Source organism: Colius striatus, chromosome 6, assembly GCF_028858725.1.
Source record: "Colius striatus isolate bColStr4 chromosome 6, bColStr4.1.hap1, whole genome shotgun sequence".
In the NCBI taxonomy this organism is placed as follows: domain Eukaryota; kingdom Metazoa; phylum Chordata; class Aves; order Coliiformes; family Coliidae; genus Colius; species Colius striatus.
In genome coordinates, this window is record NC_084764.1 from 30,055,665 (window position 1) to 30,072,777 (window position 17,113).

At 40.1% G+C, this 17,113-nt stretch overlaps 1 protein-coding gene across 1 annotated transcript in view; it reads right to left on the minus strand.

The window, feature by feature from the left end:
• Positions 1 to 1,953: 1,953 nt before the first annotated feature.
• KCNK10 (potassium two pore domain channel subfamily K member 10) overlaps positions 1,954 to 17,113 on the minus strand; it is a 66,615-nt gene continuing 51,455 nt past the window's right edge. The window contains exons 5-7 of the mRNA XM_061998381.1: positions 9,948 to 10,134; positions 4,513 to 4,655; positions 1,954 to 2,577 (exon numbers count right to left, since the gene is read on the minus strand). Coding sequence (XP_061854365.1) covers positions 1,954 to 2,577; positions 4,513 to 4,655; positions 9,948 to 10,134 — 954 coding nt within the window. The remainder of the gene's footprint in view (positions 2,578 to 4,512; positions 4,656 to 9,947; positions 10,135 to 17,113) is intronic.

The window sequence follows — 17,113 nt, forward strand, 5'->3', positions numbered from 1 at the left end:
TCCTCTGCACTACTGGTATGTGGCTCACTCCTGTAAATTATGCAATTAGATATGCAAATATCCATACTCAAAATTTGCATTTGCAGCGCCATGCTTCTACTCATAGCCATGGCAGTCATGTATTCCAGTGACTAGTTAGATTTTTAGCTGTCTCACGGTGCATAAAATCTCAGACACTATCACAGCAATTGAAGCGAACATTTTCGTGTATGCAGATATGGGCAGGCAATTCCAAAAGCCTGTCTGTGTGTTTGACTAGCTGTAAGACTTGGTATGCTTCTGCCATTACACCCATGCTTACTTTACCTATAAGCCCCTGGTCTGAACTGCAGGATTTTGTGAAAGCAAGGGAAAGCATCACCGGTGCAATCGTGTGTTTCTCATTTTCAGCATGCAAAATCTTCTACCTGCAATGGCAAATAGTGTAGCCCACAGGCTGAGGCTACCAAAATTTAGTGTGTTTTGCAATTCCCATTAATTATTTTGCATCTTTTTCTTTGCATATTTACTGTGAACTCCAGAGACATTTGTATTTCTTATATCCATATGTGCAGACACCACAAAGACTTTTAAAAAAATGCCTGTAGTTTGGTTACATTTGACTTTAGTCTAGAAATGCAGAGAGCTCATGTTTAGATTTTATCAAGAAAAGACATAGCAAATGTCAAACAAAGACAATACTTGAAAGGAAAAAACCCAAAAAATTTAAAATATTTGTTTAAAAAGTTACAAAATATGACAGCATTAATGGCACTTAAAGCTATAAGCACTTAAAAGATTACCACCATATTTTTCTCAACTTCTTTTCCTAAATTTCTTTTTTCTTTCTGAGATTATGACCACAGGTCCTGTATAAACCCAAACCCAGCAAAATGGGTAGAGAGCCCTGAGATTCTATGGTTACCCTGGCCCTCATCTGAATAGCATATATGCTCTTATGTCTATTCTTAAAAATCCAGATTCAGCTACAGAGAACAGCAGTTTGCTGACATGCAAAAGCTATAGCTTCCCTTCTGTCTTCATAGTCTTACAGCATTAAAATTGAAGGGTTTTCTCAGTGGTAGAAAGTGTGAGTGAGAAATTCTTTTTAAAAAACAGTTGGCCCACTGTTTTATACATCTAGCCAAATATCATTAAATTAATGTTTCTCTTCTTTTAAACAATATAGCACAAGATGTTGCATTGTCTTCATATGCATTTTCTTGGTGTGAGTTTACATTGAGTACTTCCTATGTGAGAAAAAAAATCCATTTGTTTATTTTGCTTTTTGTTTTTCACTGGTTAAGATAAATACCTACAGAGGTTTGGGTTTTTTTCCTTTTTTATTTAATGAAAAGAGCAATCCGAACTTTAAATACGTCTGTGTTGACTTTTCCAAACCAGCCCCTAGCTGGTTGCTGTGTCCATGGACATTCTTTTGGAGTTTAGAAAGAGAACATATCTGATTTAAAAATGGAAAGAAAAAAAATAGCTTGGATCACGTGCCAAAACATAAACTAAGACTTACTGAAAGTTTCTAGTTCATTCCGTCCATTTCTCCTCTTTTTAATCACCAGGGGAAGGCCTTATGAATGCATACTCCATTAAAAAGATACACTCTTTTTCATCTCTTTCAATTGCTCTTCTTACATAGCTGCCCTTTGTCTAATCTTACACCACAGTAGGAGCACTCAGGTAATATTGCCATGGTTCATTCTCTTCCTTTGTGTCTTGCCCTGGTAATGTTATACAGGCTGAAATTTCCATGTGCGTAGCTTTCTGTTGCCATTCTGCAGTGCTGTGTTCCTGAATAGTTTTGGCAGAGCAAGCTTGAGTTTTTATGGCACAGTGAAATATTCTTCGATGCTATATAATTCAGACTGAATAAGGAGTCTGCATAAGGCACGTGTCTCAATATATATATGTATATAAAAAACACTAACATTGTTAATTCAAGTCAAGCATCTTTTACATTTAATTTCTGTCTTCAAGTAATGCTTTGTTTTCATGTTCCTTTTCTTTGGTTTCATTGGGGATCACTCCATTCTCCAGGTCAGAGTGCTGCTGGATGCAGTTGGTCAGGACTGCAGTGCTAGAAGAGTTCTCAGAATTACATATCTTCTCCGTCTCTTCTTCCTTTTTATCTTCATCCAAGGAGTAGTTTCGGAAAGTCTCGTAAATTTTATGCACATCCTCAGGGATGGTCTTTTTGAGGTCTTTGTTTTTTCTTTTGGTCATCTTAGCAGACGATCCAAACTTGTTGACGATATTGTCCTCGGATGCCCCCTGCCCATGCTTGTTGAGCTGATCTGACCCTTTAAGGCGCAGGTTGTTGGGCCTGTTGTTGATGCTTTCCTGAGATGAGGCCTTGAAGCGTCCTGTTTCCAAGGCAGTGAAGACAGAGCGCTTCTCTGGAGATAGCATGTCCAAGGAGTGGGCCCGCTGGTCCAGGCCCAGGCGTCGGCGCTCCATGCTGCGGATGGTGGCTGCCCGTTGAAGTTTGTCATGGATCTCCACGCTGAGCCGCCGCCGTGTCTCCCTGAACTCAGCCGTCACGTTTGCTTTCCACTCAGCTGCATGGGCTTTTATTTCACCAACCTTTACAAGGACAAGAAAGAGGAATTCATAAAAAATTAAGAAAAGGCAAAAAGAAGTGACAGTCATTCCTACAGAAGAGAAGCACGAGAGCTTTCTTGTCTAGTGTAAAATCAGAGACTGGTCCCAACTCCAGTGCATCCATCTGGACCCAAACTTCAGCAGCAAAGTGGCTATACTGGCCAAGAGCTACATACATCAACTACTAACTAGCTAATGGCTGCTGTGGCATAGAACTTGTCTGCCTATTTCACATTTTGCCACCCCTGGAATTTTATACTTGTGTTACACAATGGGAGGTGTTCATGTTAATCCTTCTTTGGTTAAGAACAAAATCCTCGACTTACAATGTCAGTGGTAGATGGTCAGGAGTGAGCAAAATTAATTACATATCAATATGCTTCAGAACAGCACAACAAGCAATGTAGCAATACAATAATGTGTCTTCCCATATTGCTCATGGATAGAGTTTTTCAGTCCCATTGAAGGTCCTGTTCAGTGCCACAGAGTCACAAAGAAATTAATGTTAGAAATGCCTATTAGATAATTTCAAGTGGACCTCTGATCTAATCTAGGCTTCATTCTCAAGGTCAGATGTAGCTGACTTTAATGGAGGCTTCTATTGAGTAACTGTCTAAATATCACCCTCTCAAGCCAGTTGAAGGTGTTGCCAACACATATTTTGTGGCCACCATTTTGCTCTAGTTTACTCCTTTGCATCAGAGAACAAAATAAAGGCTAAGAATAAAGCACCTACATGGCTGCTGTATTGAACAAGTGTTTCTTCCAAAATGAAAAAAAAAAAAAAAAGAAGATAAATGACCAAACAATATCTCAGTCAACACTGGCCGTTTCCAAAGTTCAGCTGAAGGAGAACAGACTCAGGAGTGTGATATCTGCGGGAGCCCATCAAGGTCAATTGTTTGCTTGGGTTGCTGTAGCCAGAACTCATTTTTTGCATTCAGTGATCCACAAGGAAGTCATCTTTGGTTCCTCTAACTCTATTAGTTGTGGCAGCAGACATCTCACATTCACCACGAGAGATCAGATTCTGACCTATAGGTGCCTGCTGATAGTCAAGCCTCCTTTGTTCATAGAGATGCACAGAGGATGCACTGGGCCTCAGGTGGCACAGATGCCTTCATAAATGATAAACAGCAGTACTCCTCTGCCAAACCTTGTCTATGCCAGCTCTTTGTCTAACCCTGCTAGTAAAGCAGGACAAGATTGCCTTAAAAATTGAAATTATATTACTAACATCCTCCACAATAGGCTTCAGCTCTAGAGTATCAATTGCCTTATATTTTCCATGCTCATTTGAGTTGAAGCATTGGTAATACTGTATTTGAAACATGGAGGGCATGTTCTAAGGGAATTTAATCACGTTCTCATTGATGCTGCCTCATCAGTTTCTTACATTTTTACTAATATGATACTCAGTAAGAGGCCTAAATATAAACTCTTATTTAGAACCCTAATCGCTGACATGGGGAAAGGTGGGAAAACTGAATAAAAACTCTCCTTTAAATGCAGAGTCTTATTTCATAATGAAGAGAGCCAACTAATGTCTTCAAAACCTATCTATCTCAAATTTTTTAAAGAGAGAACACTGACATTTTTATCACAATCTTGTAGCTAATTTTAGAGTGAAGACTGGCCTCTCTTACTCCATAATTGCAATTCTACTTAAGTGTTTTCTGTATTTGGTAGTACTGATTTGGTATAGCAACCTAGGTGCTTCACTTGGATTTTTTTCCTCCCTTTGTGAAGGAGCTAAAGATCAAAGCTAACTGGATACCAAAGGCAGGTAGTGGAGGAAACCACAGGGAATACTGAGCATTGGTCACGCAGAGGAGCATCCTTTTTTAAACAGGCAAGTATCAGGCCCTTAAAGCACTATTATAAAATGACAAACCACTGAGAAATGACTAGCCTTACCTCTTCTTTTGTCTTCTTCGACAGGACTCTTAACCAGTCTCCAATCATACTCAGGACAGCAGCAAAATAGGCAAGGCCAACAAGGATCCAGAACCACACTAAGGGTTTATACCATTCCCGGTAATGGATGTCAGCATTTCCTCCTGAAATAAGCACATACTTATGCTCAGGAATCATGAGATGCCAAAACTATGACAAAATATCTGCAATTCTGAGAAACTCCTGAAAGTATTTCTTGACTCTTGCCAAGACCGTTGTAGTTCTAATAATAGACAAGGGGCCTGTCAGATGGGAGGAACACAGTCTGTTCTTCATTTTAGACTTTAAAATTACCTGTTGCTGTGCTGCCATGTGACCTACCAGACCACTTAATAAACACTTTTCTTTATATTGCTCAAACTCTGAAGCAATTCTGAAATTCCTGCTTTGATAGTACTTGCTCCACACTTGAACACATTTGCAAGAAAACAAGATTTAATACAGCTAGTCTTCCTGATTCTGAACTGCCTGCAGTCTGGCAGTTGAAGAACTTTGCAGTTCAACTCCGCAGGTTATAGTTTCCAGATTTTTGAGGGGTTAACTACAGGATTCAGAGACCTATAGGCAGAAACAAAAGTAGCTTTGACTTTCCTTCCAAATTAGGCTATCTGACAGGAAGCCAGCCCTACATCATAAGCCAGCCCTGATAATAAAGTTATATCATCTGTTTGGGTATCAATTATAATTCATTCCCTGGACAGTGACTTGAGAGGAAATACGGATCAAATGAAGCAACATATAGCCTATATTTGTTTTAGGATGATTTGGTAAAACAAGTATTGGACATTTGACTGTAAAAGGCTAAAATAAATGCTGTAGCAGCCAGGCTGCTACCTACCACAGAACAGAAGTAGTGGTTTTGTGTGGCCAAGTTTTGGTAGCAGAGGGGGCTACAGAGGTGGCTTCTTTTAACAAAGAGCTGCTAGAAACTTCCCCTGTGTGTGACAGGGACAGTGTCTGTTGGCTCTGAGATGGACTTACTGCTGACCAATGCCAAGCCAATTAGTGATGGAGGTAATATGTCTGGGATTAAAATATTTGAGAAGGGGAAGAAGTGGCTGCACAAACACACAGCTGCAGCAGAGGCAGAAGAGAATGCAAGCTCAACATCTCTGTAGACATCAGGGTCCAGGAGGAGGTGCCCAGACACTGGAAGAGAATTTCTGCTGTGACCTGTGGTGCAGCCCATGGTGAGGCAGCTGTGCCCCTGCAGTCCACAGAGGCCACTGGGGTGCAGAGATCCACTCACAGCCCACGAGAACCCCACACCAGAGTGAGTGGATGCCCAAAGGAGGCTGTGACTCCACGGTAAGCCCACAATGGAGCAATTTCCTGGTCGGATCTGGGAACCTGCAGAGAGAGGAGCCCACACCAGAGGAGGTTTGCTCCCAGGACTTGTGATCTTGTGAGGGACTCACTGGAGCAGTCAGTTCCTGAAGGACTGTTCTCCCCATGGATGACCCACGTTGGGGTAGTTTGTAAAGGGCTGCACCCTGTGGGAAGGACCCATGCTGGAGCAGTTCATGAGGAGCTGTAGCCTTTGGGAAGGACCCACACTGGAGAAGTTCACGAGGGACTGTCTCCTGTGGGAGGGACCCCACAGTGTAGCAGTGGGAAGTGTGAGGAGGCCTCCCCCTGAGCAGAAGCAGCGGCAAAGTCCATCTGTGATGAATTGACCATAATCCCCATTCCCTGACTCCTGCACCGCTGGAGGGGAGGAGGTAGAAACTCGGGAAGGGAGGAGGGGGATGGGGGGCAGGGTGTGTTTAAGATTTGTTTTTTGTTTCTCATTTTCTGTAGTCTGTTTTGATTGCTTTTTAATAAATCAGACCAATTCCTTCCAACCCTATCATTCTATGATTCTATGACTTCTCCCTAAGTTGAGTCTGTTTTGCCCATGACAGTAATTGCTGAGTGATCTCCCTGTCCTTATCTTAACTCATGAGCCTTTTGTTATATTTCTTTCCACCTGTCCATTTGAGAAGGGGGAGTGATAGAATGACTTGGTGGGCACCTGCCATCCAGCCAGGGATAAACCACCACAATAGAATAAACTTTTCCAAACAAAAGCAACTACAACCTCACTTTTGAAACCCCCAATCCTAACACAGTGCTATATGCACTGCAATACTGAGATACAGCAAAAGGCAGGTACAACCTTGAGATGAAGAGACTGGCAAAGAGCCTGCACATCCACATCCCTCAAAGCAGGTGAAGGAACACCACACTGGGTGACATTTGTGTAAATTTCTGCCTGAAGATTAAACCTACCAGAGCACTCAGGCAGAGGATTGCATATTTCCTGGACTCCAGTCTTGATTAGACAAGAGCTAAACACCAACCTTTACCTCTGTATGACTACAGAGAACTTTTATGATTTTCCTCCATTAAAATTGCCAGACAACACAGTTCAACATCTCCCCTGAGCTCTCTGCAATTTGAGACATTCCTACGACTTTTTAATTTTATCCAGACTCAGCATGAGTGTATGTGCAGTGATCAAACATCCCTGTCAAAGCTCACATATTTGAAAACTGGCAGGAACCCAAATAGTGGTTTTGATATTAATCTCTCCCCATATACCACATGAATCACTCTCTTTTTTCCAGTCTTTAAGAGTGAAAACAATGGGAGATGAGGGCTGCTGTTGCTATGGTACAATAGGGTTCTTTTGATCATATGTGTCCCTGAGGAAGCTTCCTATGAAGCAGATTGTCTATGTCTGTCTTATGGACTACTCAGAAAACTGAGAAAGTATGAGACCACTTATTTTAGCCTATTAGATATTTTGTCTCTTCAGGCACAATTTTATTTCCAATAGCAGTACAAAGTTTCCCAGTTTGGCAAGAGTTGGGACATGTTCTAGGTGGACTAGATCCACATAGCTCCATTGATGCAGTTTTATCCAACTCAGTGTAGTATTTTCCCTTTGATGTCAAATGAATAGAGATACAGAGAAGTTAAAGTGACAGAAAATAAAAGTGACAGGAAATCTGTCCCCAAACCAGTTATGAAACCCAAATCTCCTGGTGATCACCTGCCTTAGACTCTTGACTTGAGATCCCCTCTGAAGTTTTCTCATTCAGAGTCCTCCATTTGATTTTTGAAAAATCCAAGTTGCTATGGATTATATTCTCCTAATCATGTTGGATTCAGAAAAAAAATGTAGTAATATTCATGGCTTATTTTTTACTGTTATGTTATTAAAGAAAACAATACCAAAGTGCAATATGCTTAAAAAAACACTGTGATTTTTTTTTCATTCACACTGTGATACTACAAAGACAGAATATCAGTGAACTTCTCTTCACATTTAAGTAGTTAAAATGGACAAAGCTCATACAATCGCTTCTCTATCTGAATGCTCATAAAACACTTCTTTTTCATATCTGGAGCTCTCTTTGTTCAGTGCCTTTTTTTTCCTCAGTAATTCATGTCTTCTATACCACTATGTCAGAAAAAAAAGATCACAGTCCTGTCTACAAAAAGACTTGTCTACAGCTCTTCAGCAAAGAAATTTTATCTATCCTTGTAGTTTTATTTGATGTTTTTAACTCAATCATATTTTACTGACTTACAGTAAGTAACAAAACAGTACCATAATAAGACTGTTCGTAACACAGGCATCTCAATGCCTTTAATTAGGACCACTAACAGGAATGAGATGTAGGGGTCATGCACTCATGGGAAACAAAAAAATCCACTTATTTTAAACACCTTTTTGTTAGCAAAGCACTAGAGTGAAAAAAAAAAAATTAATTAAACCAACCAAATCCAAAAAGGTCTCATTTCTCCAACCAACAGTCTTGAGTCCCTGTTTGGAAACCGATAAGGGTGGATATTTCTAGTTCCTGCTAGTACTGTATTAATCTTGGAGAGTATCCTCCTAGTACTGAGATGCATATCCCATTAGTTCTTCCCTTCCTACATTACCTTTCCTTAACAGAACAATGGCAAAGTAAACATTTCTGACAAAGTTAGAGAACAAAATGCAGCTTCTGAAATGCTGCAGTCCACTACTGCACCTGACCACAGATTTCTCCAGCCCTATTGCTCAGCCCTACTTTGTAAAAGCATACATTCATCATTTTGGCTTCTTGCCACAGCAATCAGCCTCATACTGAAACCTAATGGACTAATAAAAATCTTGAATTCAGTGGGAAAGTCATTTGACTTGTGCATAATTCACTGCATGTTAAAGGGTAATCAGGAATTCCCAGGCTCCTGTTACCCACACTTCTGAAAGCTTGCAAATCTGCAGATGCCAAGGTACCTAGATCTTAAATTAATCTGGTATCTTATCGCACAGTAACCTCATGAGAAACACCTGGCATCATGTTCTGGTTTAGCAAGGAGCAGCTTTTGGCTTAGTAACAGGGGGAGTGGGTTGCAGTGAAGACCCGGTAAAGAGTTTGCAGATTCTCCCCTGGCTCCTGGGTTCACACCCACCTCTGGCCTGGCTGGGCCAATCTGGCGCCTCTGCCATCACTATTTAGGGGACAGGAATTTGAAGTGCTGGCAGGAGGTGTAAGAGTGATACAAGATGGAGGTGACGATGTGGGCCCTTCAGCCAGAGAAGGAGGAAGGAAGGAGGAGCAATAGACCAGAGACCCCTCTGCAAGCCGTGGCGAGAATGCAAGCTGTGCCCCTGCAACCTATGGAGATCCATGGCAGGACCGAGAGTTACCAGCAGCTCCATGTGAGTGAGTCCGGACGGGCGAGGGACTGTGTGGGGAGACAGCCATGGCCCAGGCCGTGTTGGAGAGCCTGCACGCCGCAGAGCAGCCCCACACGAGAGACAGAGAGGAGCTGCAGCCTTTGGAATAAGTGCGCGTCGGAGCAGCCCGTGCAGGGCTGCCATGCGTGTGAGTTACCCCACGGACTTGCAGGGAGGACTGGTGTGGAGCTCACCCGTCCTGAGGAGGGACAGACGGCAGAAGCTATCGGGAACAGACTAACTGAAACCCCCACTGCCTGCCCCCCGAACCGTTCAGGAGGGGACAGGGTAAAAACTCCGGGATCAGGGCTCTGAGCCCGGGAAGAGGGGAGGTGTGACAAGAAGGTGTTCTTAAAAAGGCTGGTTGGACTCTTCATTGTTGTATTACTCTGTGTTGTTTTATCTTGGTTATGTTTTGGGTTTTTTGGGGGTATGTTTTAGTTGATGTTGCATTAAATTATTTTCTGTTTTCTTCCCCAAACCGAGTGGCCTGGTCTGTTTTGTCCTGAACCTTAAGCGGCAATTAAGCCCTCCCTGCCCTTGAGCAATTCTCAGCCTCTTCAGTACTCGAGGCTAATCGTGGTCTTTGTTCCTGATGGGCCTAAACCATGACACATCACTAGACAAATTCTAAAAGCCACAGCCCTAATGCACAGCTCAGAGGCTCAAAGCTGCTCACCTGCTACAAAGTCACCAAAGCCAACGGTAGTCAGAGTGACGACCACAAAGTAGATGGATTCCAAGGCTGTCCATCCCTCAATGTGTTTGAAGACAACTACAGGAATGGTCACGAAGAAAATGCAGCCTGCCAGGATGAAAAGGATTGTAGAGATCACCCGGATCTTTGTTTGACTTACTTGCTTTTTCTAGAAAAAGGAAATAAAAAAAGAAAAAAGATATTTTGAATGCATTTCTGGGACTGTATATCTTGTGAATGGACTATGCCGGATATTTATCATTCTGCCTTTTGTGAGCTTATTAGATAGAAAATAACTGTCTTCCCTCATTAGTGAGAGCCCTCTCTGGGTAACAGTGAACCTCTAAGTCTGGTCCCAAAAGAAACGTGGTTCTCATTTTCCATGCACTAGGCAGTTTCAAAATCTACCAGAAACATAGTCTGGAAAAACAGTCCTGACCTTCATAAATGCTCCAGTGCACTCAAGTTCAGGTTCAACATGTAAGAAAAAATGCACATTCATACCCCCATATATATATATGTACAGGCACACTGCCTCACAAACCCCAAGCATTCAACAAGCAAGACCAAGACTGACATGAAAACAAACTCTTTTTTTTCCTTCTAAAACTCTGGGATTTTGTGCAGAAGCAATTCACAGTTCAAGTTTTCTAGACTTTGCTTGACTCAAAGTTTACAACTTTCATTCACAATATGCAGGTTAGATCTCCTTTTTAAACAAATAATGGATTTATGTCAAACACCAAACAGCCTGCAATAATATAATCTATGCAAATCCACTCTAGAAAGCTCTCAAATAAAGATTATGTGTGTTACTGCCTGCTACAAACCAAATACAAATGTGGGCAGCGTAACTGCAACATTTTACATTCCTAGATCGCAAAACCTTTACCTTTATTTAATATAAACTTAGATTTTGTTTCTAGTAATACTGATGCAAGCCTGGATTAACACAACTAATGGATTTATTTCAGAGTTTCTGTGCTGTAAGGAGACTCTAAATGAAATTTCACAAGAAACCTGGATATTGCTAGAAATCTTACTGTGGATTAATAACAGTGGCAGTGTAAATTCCATATTTATCCTGGAAAAGGAATGTGGAGGTCACTGTAAGTCATGTATTTCCAAATTAGTTTCCCAAATCAAGCATCTCCCTTAACCTAGAAACGAGATCTCATTTCAGATTAGGACATTGCCTAAGCAGGAAATAAGGTCTCAGAGGTTCTATCTTTATAATATAGAAAGGGATATTGCCTGAACTAGTTAATATCTAACCAGCTTGTGAGCACCACTACTGCTTCCACTAGAGCATGAGTGTTTATTTTAGAGGTGTAATGTCTGATCCTCATTAAGCCCTCATCTGACTTGGGATGCTCTGCATGTAATAACCTAGGTAGCAGCATAAATATACTATCCTCCAGAAGTGGTTTTAGTTCTGAAACTCAGACGATCCCTCTGCTTTTTTTGTTGTGGTTTTTTTTTTAATTTTTTTGTGTGCATGCATTGTTTTCTCTGTCTGGCTGAAGAAAAATAGTTAAATAAGGTCAGTAATATAGTGCCATAAATAAGATTTATCAAATATAAGACATGGAAAAACTGTCACTGAAGTACTGAGGAGAAAAACACACAGGAATATAAAACCTGACTTATATTCTTGTTTCTTCTTTTCCCAAGGAGTCATTTTAAGAAGTTTGCTAATATACTAAAGGATGGTCTAGATGTTTAAGAGTTATGGACAAACATTCTCGATGGAAGACTTTTAAACTAAATTATGTGCACTGAAGGAAAAGCAATGGATCACATGGATGCTATATGATGTCTTAGGTTGGCATACTTGCTTTTTTGTCATGGGGGACCAGGCTTTAACCAAATTCTTATTTACTGGTTTGGCCAAGGTGACTCAATCACTTCTACTAAATGTTTTGGTTTCCTGGTACATAAAAGTGAAATGGCAAACACTGTGCTACAGTGGAAGTGACAAAGTACATGCAGTGCTGTATAGTACTGAGAATCTCTGGACAAATGCCTTGGAGCTGTCAAGCATTACTGGTAAAGCAAAGTTATGCATAGTAAACCTTCCTCTAGTCCCCATGTAGCAGCATTAAAATGCATTTCAACACATGAAAGTATTGTCTTGCCTCATGGTAGAAATGAGCGTGGAAAAAAATGGCCTACAAACCAGTACCAAATGTTCAGGACACCCACTTGTTCATGAGTGATATATTCAGTTGAAGGCTGTTGGGTTTTTTAAGTAAAGATGGCAATGATGTTAATGAGAGGCTCTGCAGAAAGGCCTGACTCATGGTTATTGGGCACCTCAGTCACTCCCACAAAAGCAGAGCAGCTGAAGGTCTATTTTTTTCCTTACTCTTCCACTGATACAAAAGAAGTCAGGAAGCAATGGTGAATCAGGCACAGCATTTTTACAGATACTGAAAAGAGCACAAAAACAATATTCAGAAGCAAAATTAATTAATGAACAATGAATGACACGTGAAACTCAGAATACAGGTGAAAAGAGGGTCTTTTTATCTAGATATGCATTCTAGAGACATTCACAGTAGAATATAACAGCTATAGATCAAAAAAAATGGTAAGGCATAAATGTCATATTCATGGCACATGTACACTGTAGTAATCATATATTACCAAAACACTGGCTTGAATGTTTTTCTTGCAGATGGGGTTGGCCTTGATATTTTCCTACACAGAATGTAATTTTGTGCTGTCCAGGTTCTTCAGGAATGCGGAAATGCTGCCTTTACATTCCAGTTTTGGCATAGATGTAACGAGATGAGCTTAGATTAGCCTAAGCCACTGCAGTATTATACTGTACCATGTCATTATTAAAAGAAATATGTATAGAGATAATTACATACATAAACAGATATAAAAATATATTTGTATCAACTTTTTAATATATTTATATAAAACTAAATATATAGGACATATATATTAAAATATACTAATGTCTGAAAAATCAGAACACTTGACTGAAAAATTATTTTCAAGATAAGAAATACCCATAAATTTTACAAAATTTTTTTTCTCCAGGACAACATATTTCATCTTATGACTTTTTGATATTTTGCACTCTTTTTACAGACTAATGCCTTGATCACTGTGGTATAGAATTGGTTTCCCACTTTTCTGCTCTTCTTGCCACCTCTCCCTTTTCCTATCTGACACTGTATTATCTCCCAGGACTTTGCAGTGGGACTCCAAATAGTCTCACCAGCTACTGCAGGTCATTACAGTGTAATTAAGTCTGTCTGACAAACAAACATGGGTTTATCCAGTGTTCCCACAGTATATAGATGAACTTCTAACAGCCTTGTGGAAAATGCTCTCCAGCTGTACACTGGCTTTACTAATTAAAAAGAATTGCATTTAGAATTGTAACACCAAAGAACTTTCTGTTTTAAATGGTATTTGCAATCTGAAGTAAAAACACTGGCTAATAGCTGAGCCACTACAGCTACGCTAACACATCCTCTGAGCTCAGTTTATTGCATAAATACAGAATTTTCTAAAAGTGTCAAAATGAAACATTAAGAGAGGCCTTTCTTCAGGAATAGGAGTTCATCTTGTAGTCATTTATGTAAAGTGAAAACACTTTTGTTGTTTTCTACATTTTATTTGTTTTACCAACAAGTTCTCTCCACATTGATGAAGCAGATAATTTGAGAGATGTTCATCAAACATAAATAAATTAGTGCCTGCTAATCAGAGAGTCTTCAATTTAAATCCACCTAGAGATAAACTGGAATAGATTATAGATGCAATCTAAGAAGAAAAAATGGAGAGTTTTCAATCATATAACAACCTATGAGGGGTCATTTTCATTTACTAATGAAGGTACTAATTTTACTCTTAAGGTGACTAAGTACTAAACACATGACATCACTGCAGATGACATCATCTTGTTCACATGAATTCAGACAACCTAACATCAACCTGCTCCACTGCCAAGACACATGAGGATAGACATTTTCATGGAGACATCCTTATCAGTGGAACTTAGTTCTTACACTTTTTTTCCACCAATGAGTGTGACCTTGGTTTTTGTTTGTTTTTTATTACATACACTGGGGTCTTATCAGTTTTGATCTGATCAAATAAATTCAGGAGTTAAAAGAAATTCCTTTTGTTTTGTCCTTTTTTTCTCTCTCTCTGGTCATTGTCAGACACAATTTTTCAACCTAACTTGTGTCAAAAAAAGGACAAACAAGGTTCTTAAGTTCCCAAAGTAAGGCTTCAGGGATGATATATCTTCCTTCCAAAACAGTGAAGAATGTTTTTTCCGAGTAGGTAAGTATGAGATAAAAAGATGTTACATTCACTTTTCAGACTATAATGAATGCTAAGCATATGGAATGTACATTATTTCTATGAACAGTGTATTTCAAAAATACATGTTCCAAGATTTTGTAGTGTCACCTCCCATTTCCCAGAAACTCCACTAATATATAGTACTACTCAATCAAAAATAGCACTAGAACATTTGCTAATTGACAGTGAGTTCAGATGGTTCTCTGTCTTCCAAATATATTCTTTTCTGAATTCTTGACAAATATCCCCAAGACTCCAAGCAAATTGTTTATCTTTTTGGCCAGATGATCAATGACATATTTTTGGTGCTAGTATACTGTGTCTTCATGAAACATGCTGTCCTCAACCCTCCCTAAGGCTCTGCATTTTGGAGCACTGGTCCAAAGAAAACACATTTATTTAACATTTCTTTTGTCCCCTTCACCTACTCTTAACTTTATGTCCTTTCCCATGTTGCCAACTATTCTTGAAACAGATTGTTTCTTCCTATGCACTAATTAAACAGCTTGTCTACTAAATCACTTTCTCCAGATCAAAATATTTTAAACAAGAGGAAAGTAAGTCTTTGTAATCAAAGCATAAAACAGAATATCAGATATATTAGTTCTATCTTTTTCTCTGCCACAAACATTAGGTATAGTCAAAACATTTTTGCTAGGCTAGTGCAGATAGACATAGGTTCACACTGCTTGCCTTTTAGATCAGTGAAATGCATGATAGCCATGGTCCAGAGCCTGGCACATGTCTCAATGAAGAGTGGTGCCCATCTCAATAGGCTGTACAGAAAGACTGCCACAAGACTGGGCTCTAAAAGCACCTCAGTGATCAGTGGTACGGTGGCATCAACCTTGCTACTGCCTATACCTGTCACTGTGCATTCCTGTCTAACTTGTCCTAGCTCCCTCACATTCAAAGTAAGGCTGAAATGAAATGCATTTTAAAGATCATTGTCTTAGAGGTTACATCTAAGAGCAATATACTAATCATTTATTGTTCTATGTTCTCTGAACATACCCAGTATCAGCCAGCTCCAACAGACCCAGCACAGGTCACTACACAGCCAAGATGGTGGCACCTCTGGGAAAGTGTATTTAAGAAAGGGCAGAAATTCTGGATAGGCAGAGGAGGAGGGAATAGAGGAGTGATTAACAAGGCCAAGGGAGTGGGAGGTGCTCAATAGCAGAGCAGGTACTTCTCTGGAAGGACTGCAGCCCATCAAGGACCAGCATTGGAGCAGAAAGAGTTAAGAAGGAAAAAATAGCAGAGAGAAACCCCTGTGTTCTGAGTCCAACCCGTGCACTGTTGGCTGCAATGCAGGAGGAACTGAGTGTGACTCGCAGCCATGGCAGGGGTGGAGGAGAGGTGTCTGGAGTGAAGTGAGCCTGGAAGTGAAGATGAGACTGCGAAAGAGGGAGGAAAGACAACTTCAACATTTGTCTTTTTTTTTTTAATTTCCAAATAACCCAGACCAGTAATTAAAAATGCCTACTAATTGGCAACAAATTACCCAAGCCAAGTCTGTTTTGCCTCTGACTATACTTAGTAAGAGACTTTACTGTCTTTCTTTTGACCCATGGGTTTTCTCACTCTTGGTCTTGCTATTTTCTCCCCTTCCTGCTGTGGAAAGAGGAGTAAGCAAGCGGCTGTGTGGGTGCTTGCTGCCAGCCAGGGCCTTCTCACTACATTAATGAACAAGGTAACGCTGCTTGAAAGTATAATAGCAGAATTATAAATAATACTTTTTTAAAACATATACAACATTTGAGACATGTCCATGGGTTAAGAACAATGGTTTGAAACATTCTACCAGAAATGAGCTTTCCTTCACCCTGTCCAACCAGCTCTTTGAGTGCCTCAGTGCTTTTTTGTCATGTTTTATAAAGAATGCTGCTATTGTGGCACAAGAAGATGCAAAATCCATCCCCTATTTCTTAACTGTAGTGTCACAGAGGAGATACTCACATTTGTTACTAAGATTGGGAGAGACAGTCCCAAATACATGCAAGGCACGAGAAAGGGTAAAGAAGGATTTTTTTTTATATTGCTCTTTTCCTCCATAAAATCACACTTCTGTGGAGTGTTTGTCTAGACCCAGATGGCATATGCAACAAGCTTCTCACAGAGCATCAGCTTTCTCTACCCTTTTTTAGTAAACCTCTAGGCACGGATCTTGCTGCAATCATAATAGAATATTGATAGTGTGTTATGAAAATACAGAAAATTTCTAGGCTTAATATATCCTTTTCTCAGACTTTTTCCTCCTCTAGAAAACACATGTACGGCCTTCTGATATGCACCAATTTCTGCATGTTGCTTATTATGCTACTGAGGAAACAAAAATAGCAATAACAAATCTCTGCTCTAGCTGAGCTGTGTTCAGCTCAAGAGAAAAAGTTGAAGAAGAGGAAGCCATGTATATATATAGCTTTCTCAGACATCAGAGTAGACAAAGAACAACTCATGGCACAGACTTAAGTAATTTCAAAGGACGCTCAGAGAGGCCAAATTTGGAATGCATTCTTCCTATCTTCCTTCAACTACCTACTGAATTCTACCTATATTCCCCCTCTCCCAGGGAGCTCATGAACAGGATACTAATGGTTGCTTCACATCACTTTCCTGTACCTGAATGGATTTTACCTTGACATTCCTGATAACCTTGATTTTGATCAATGTTGAGTCAATGCTTTCATCTTATTCAGGAGTGCAATTCAAGGTAAAAAATAAAAATGCAGTTATCATGGTGCAAAGAAAAGTGTCACATAGCAGCAAGGCTAGATTTATGATTATATGCTCAGCATCTAATTAAGAAATGC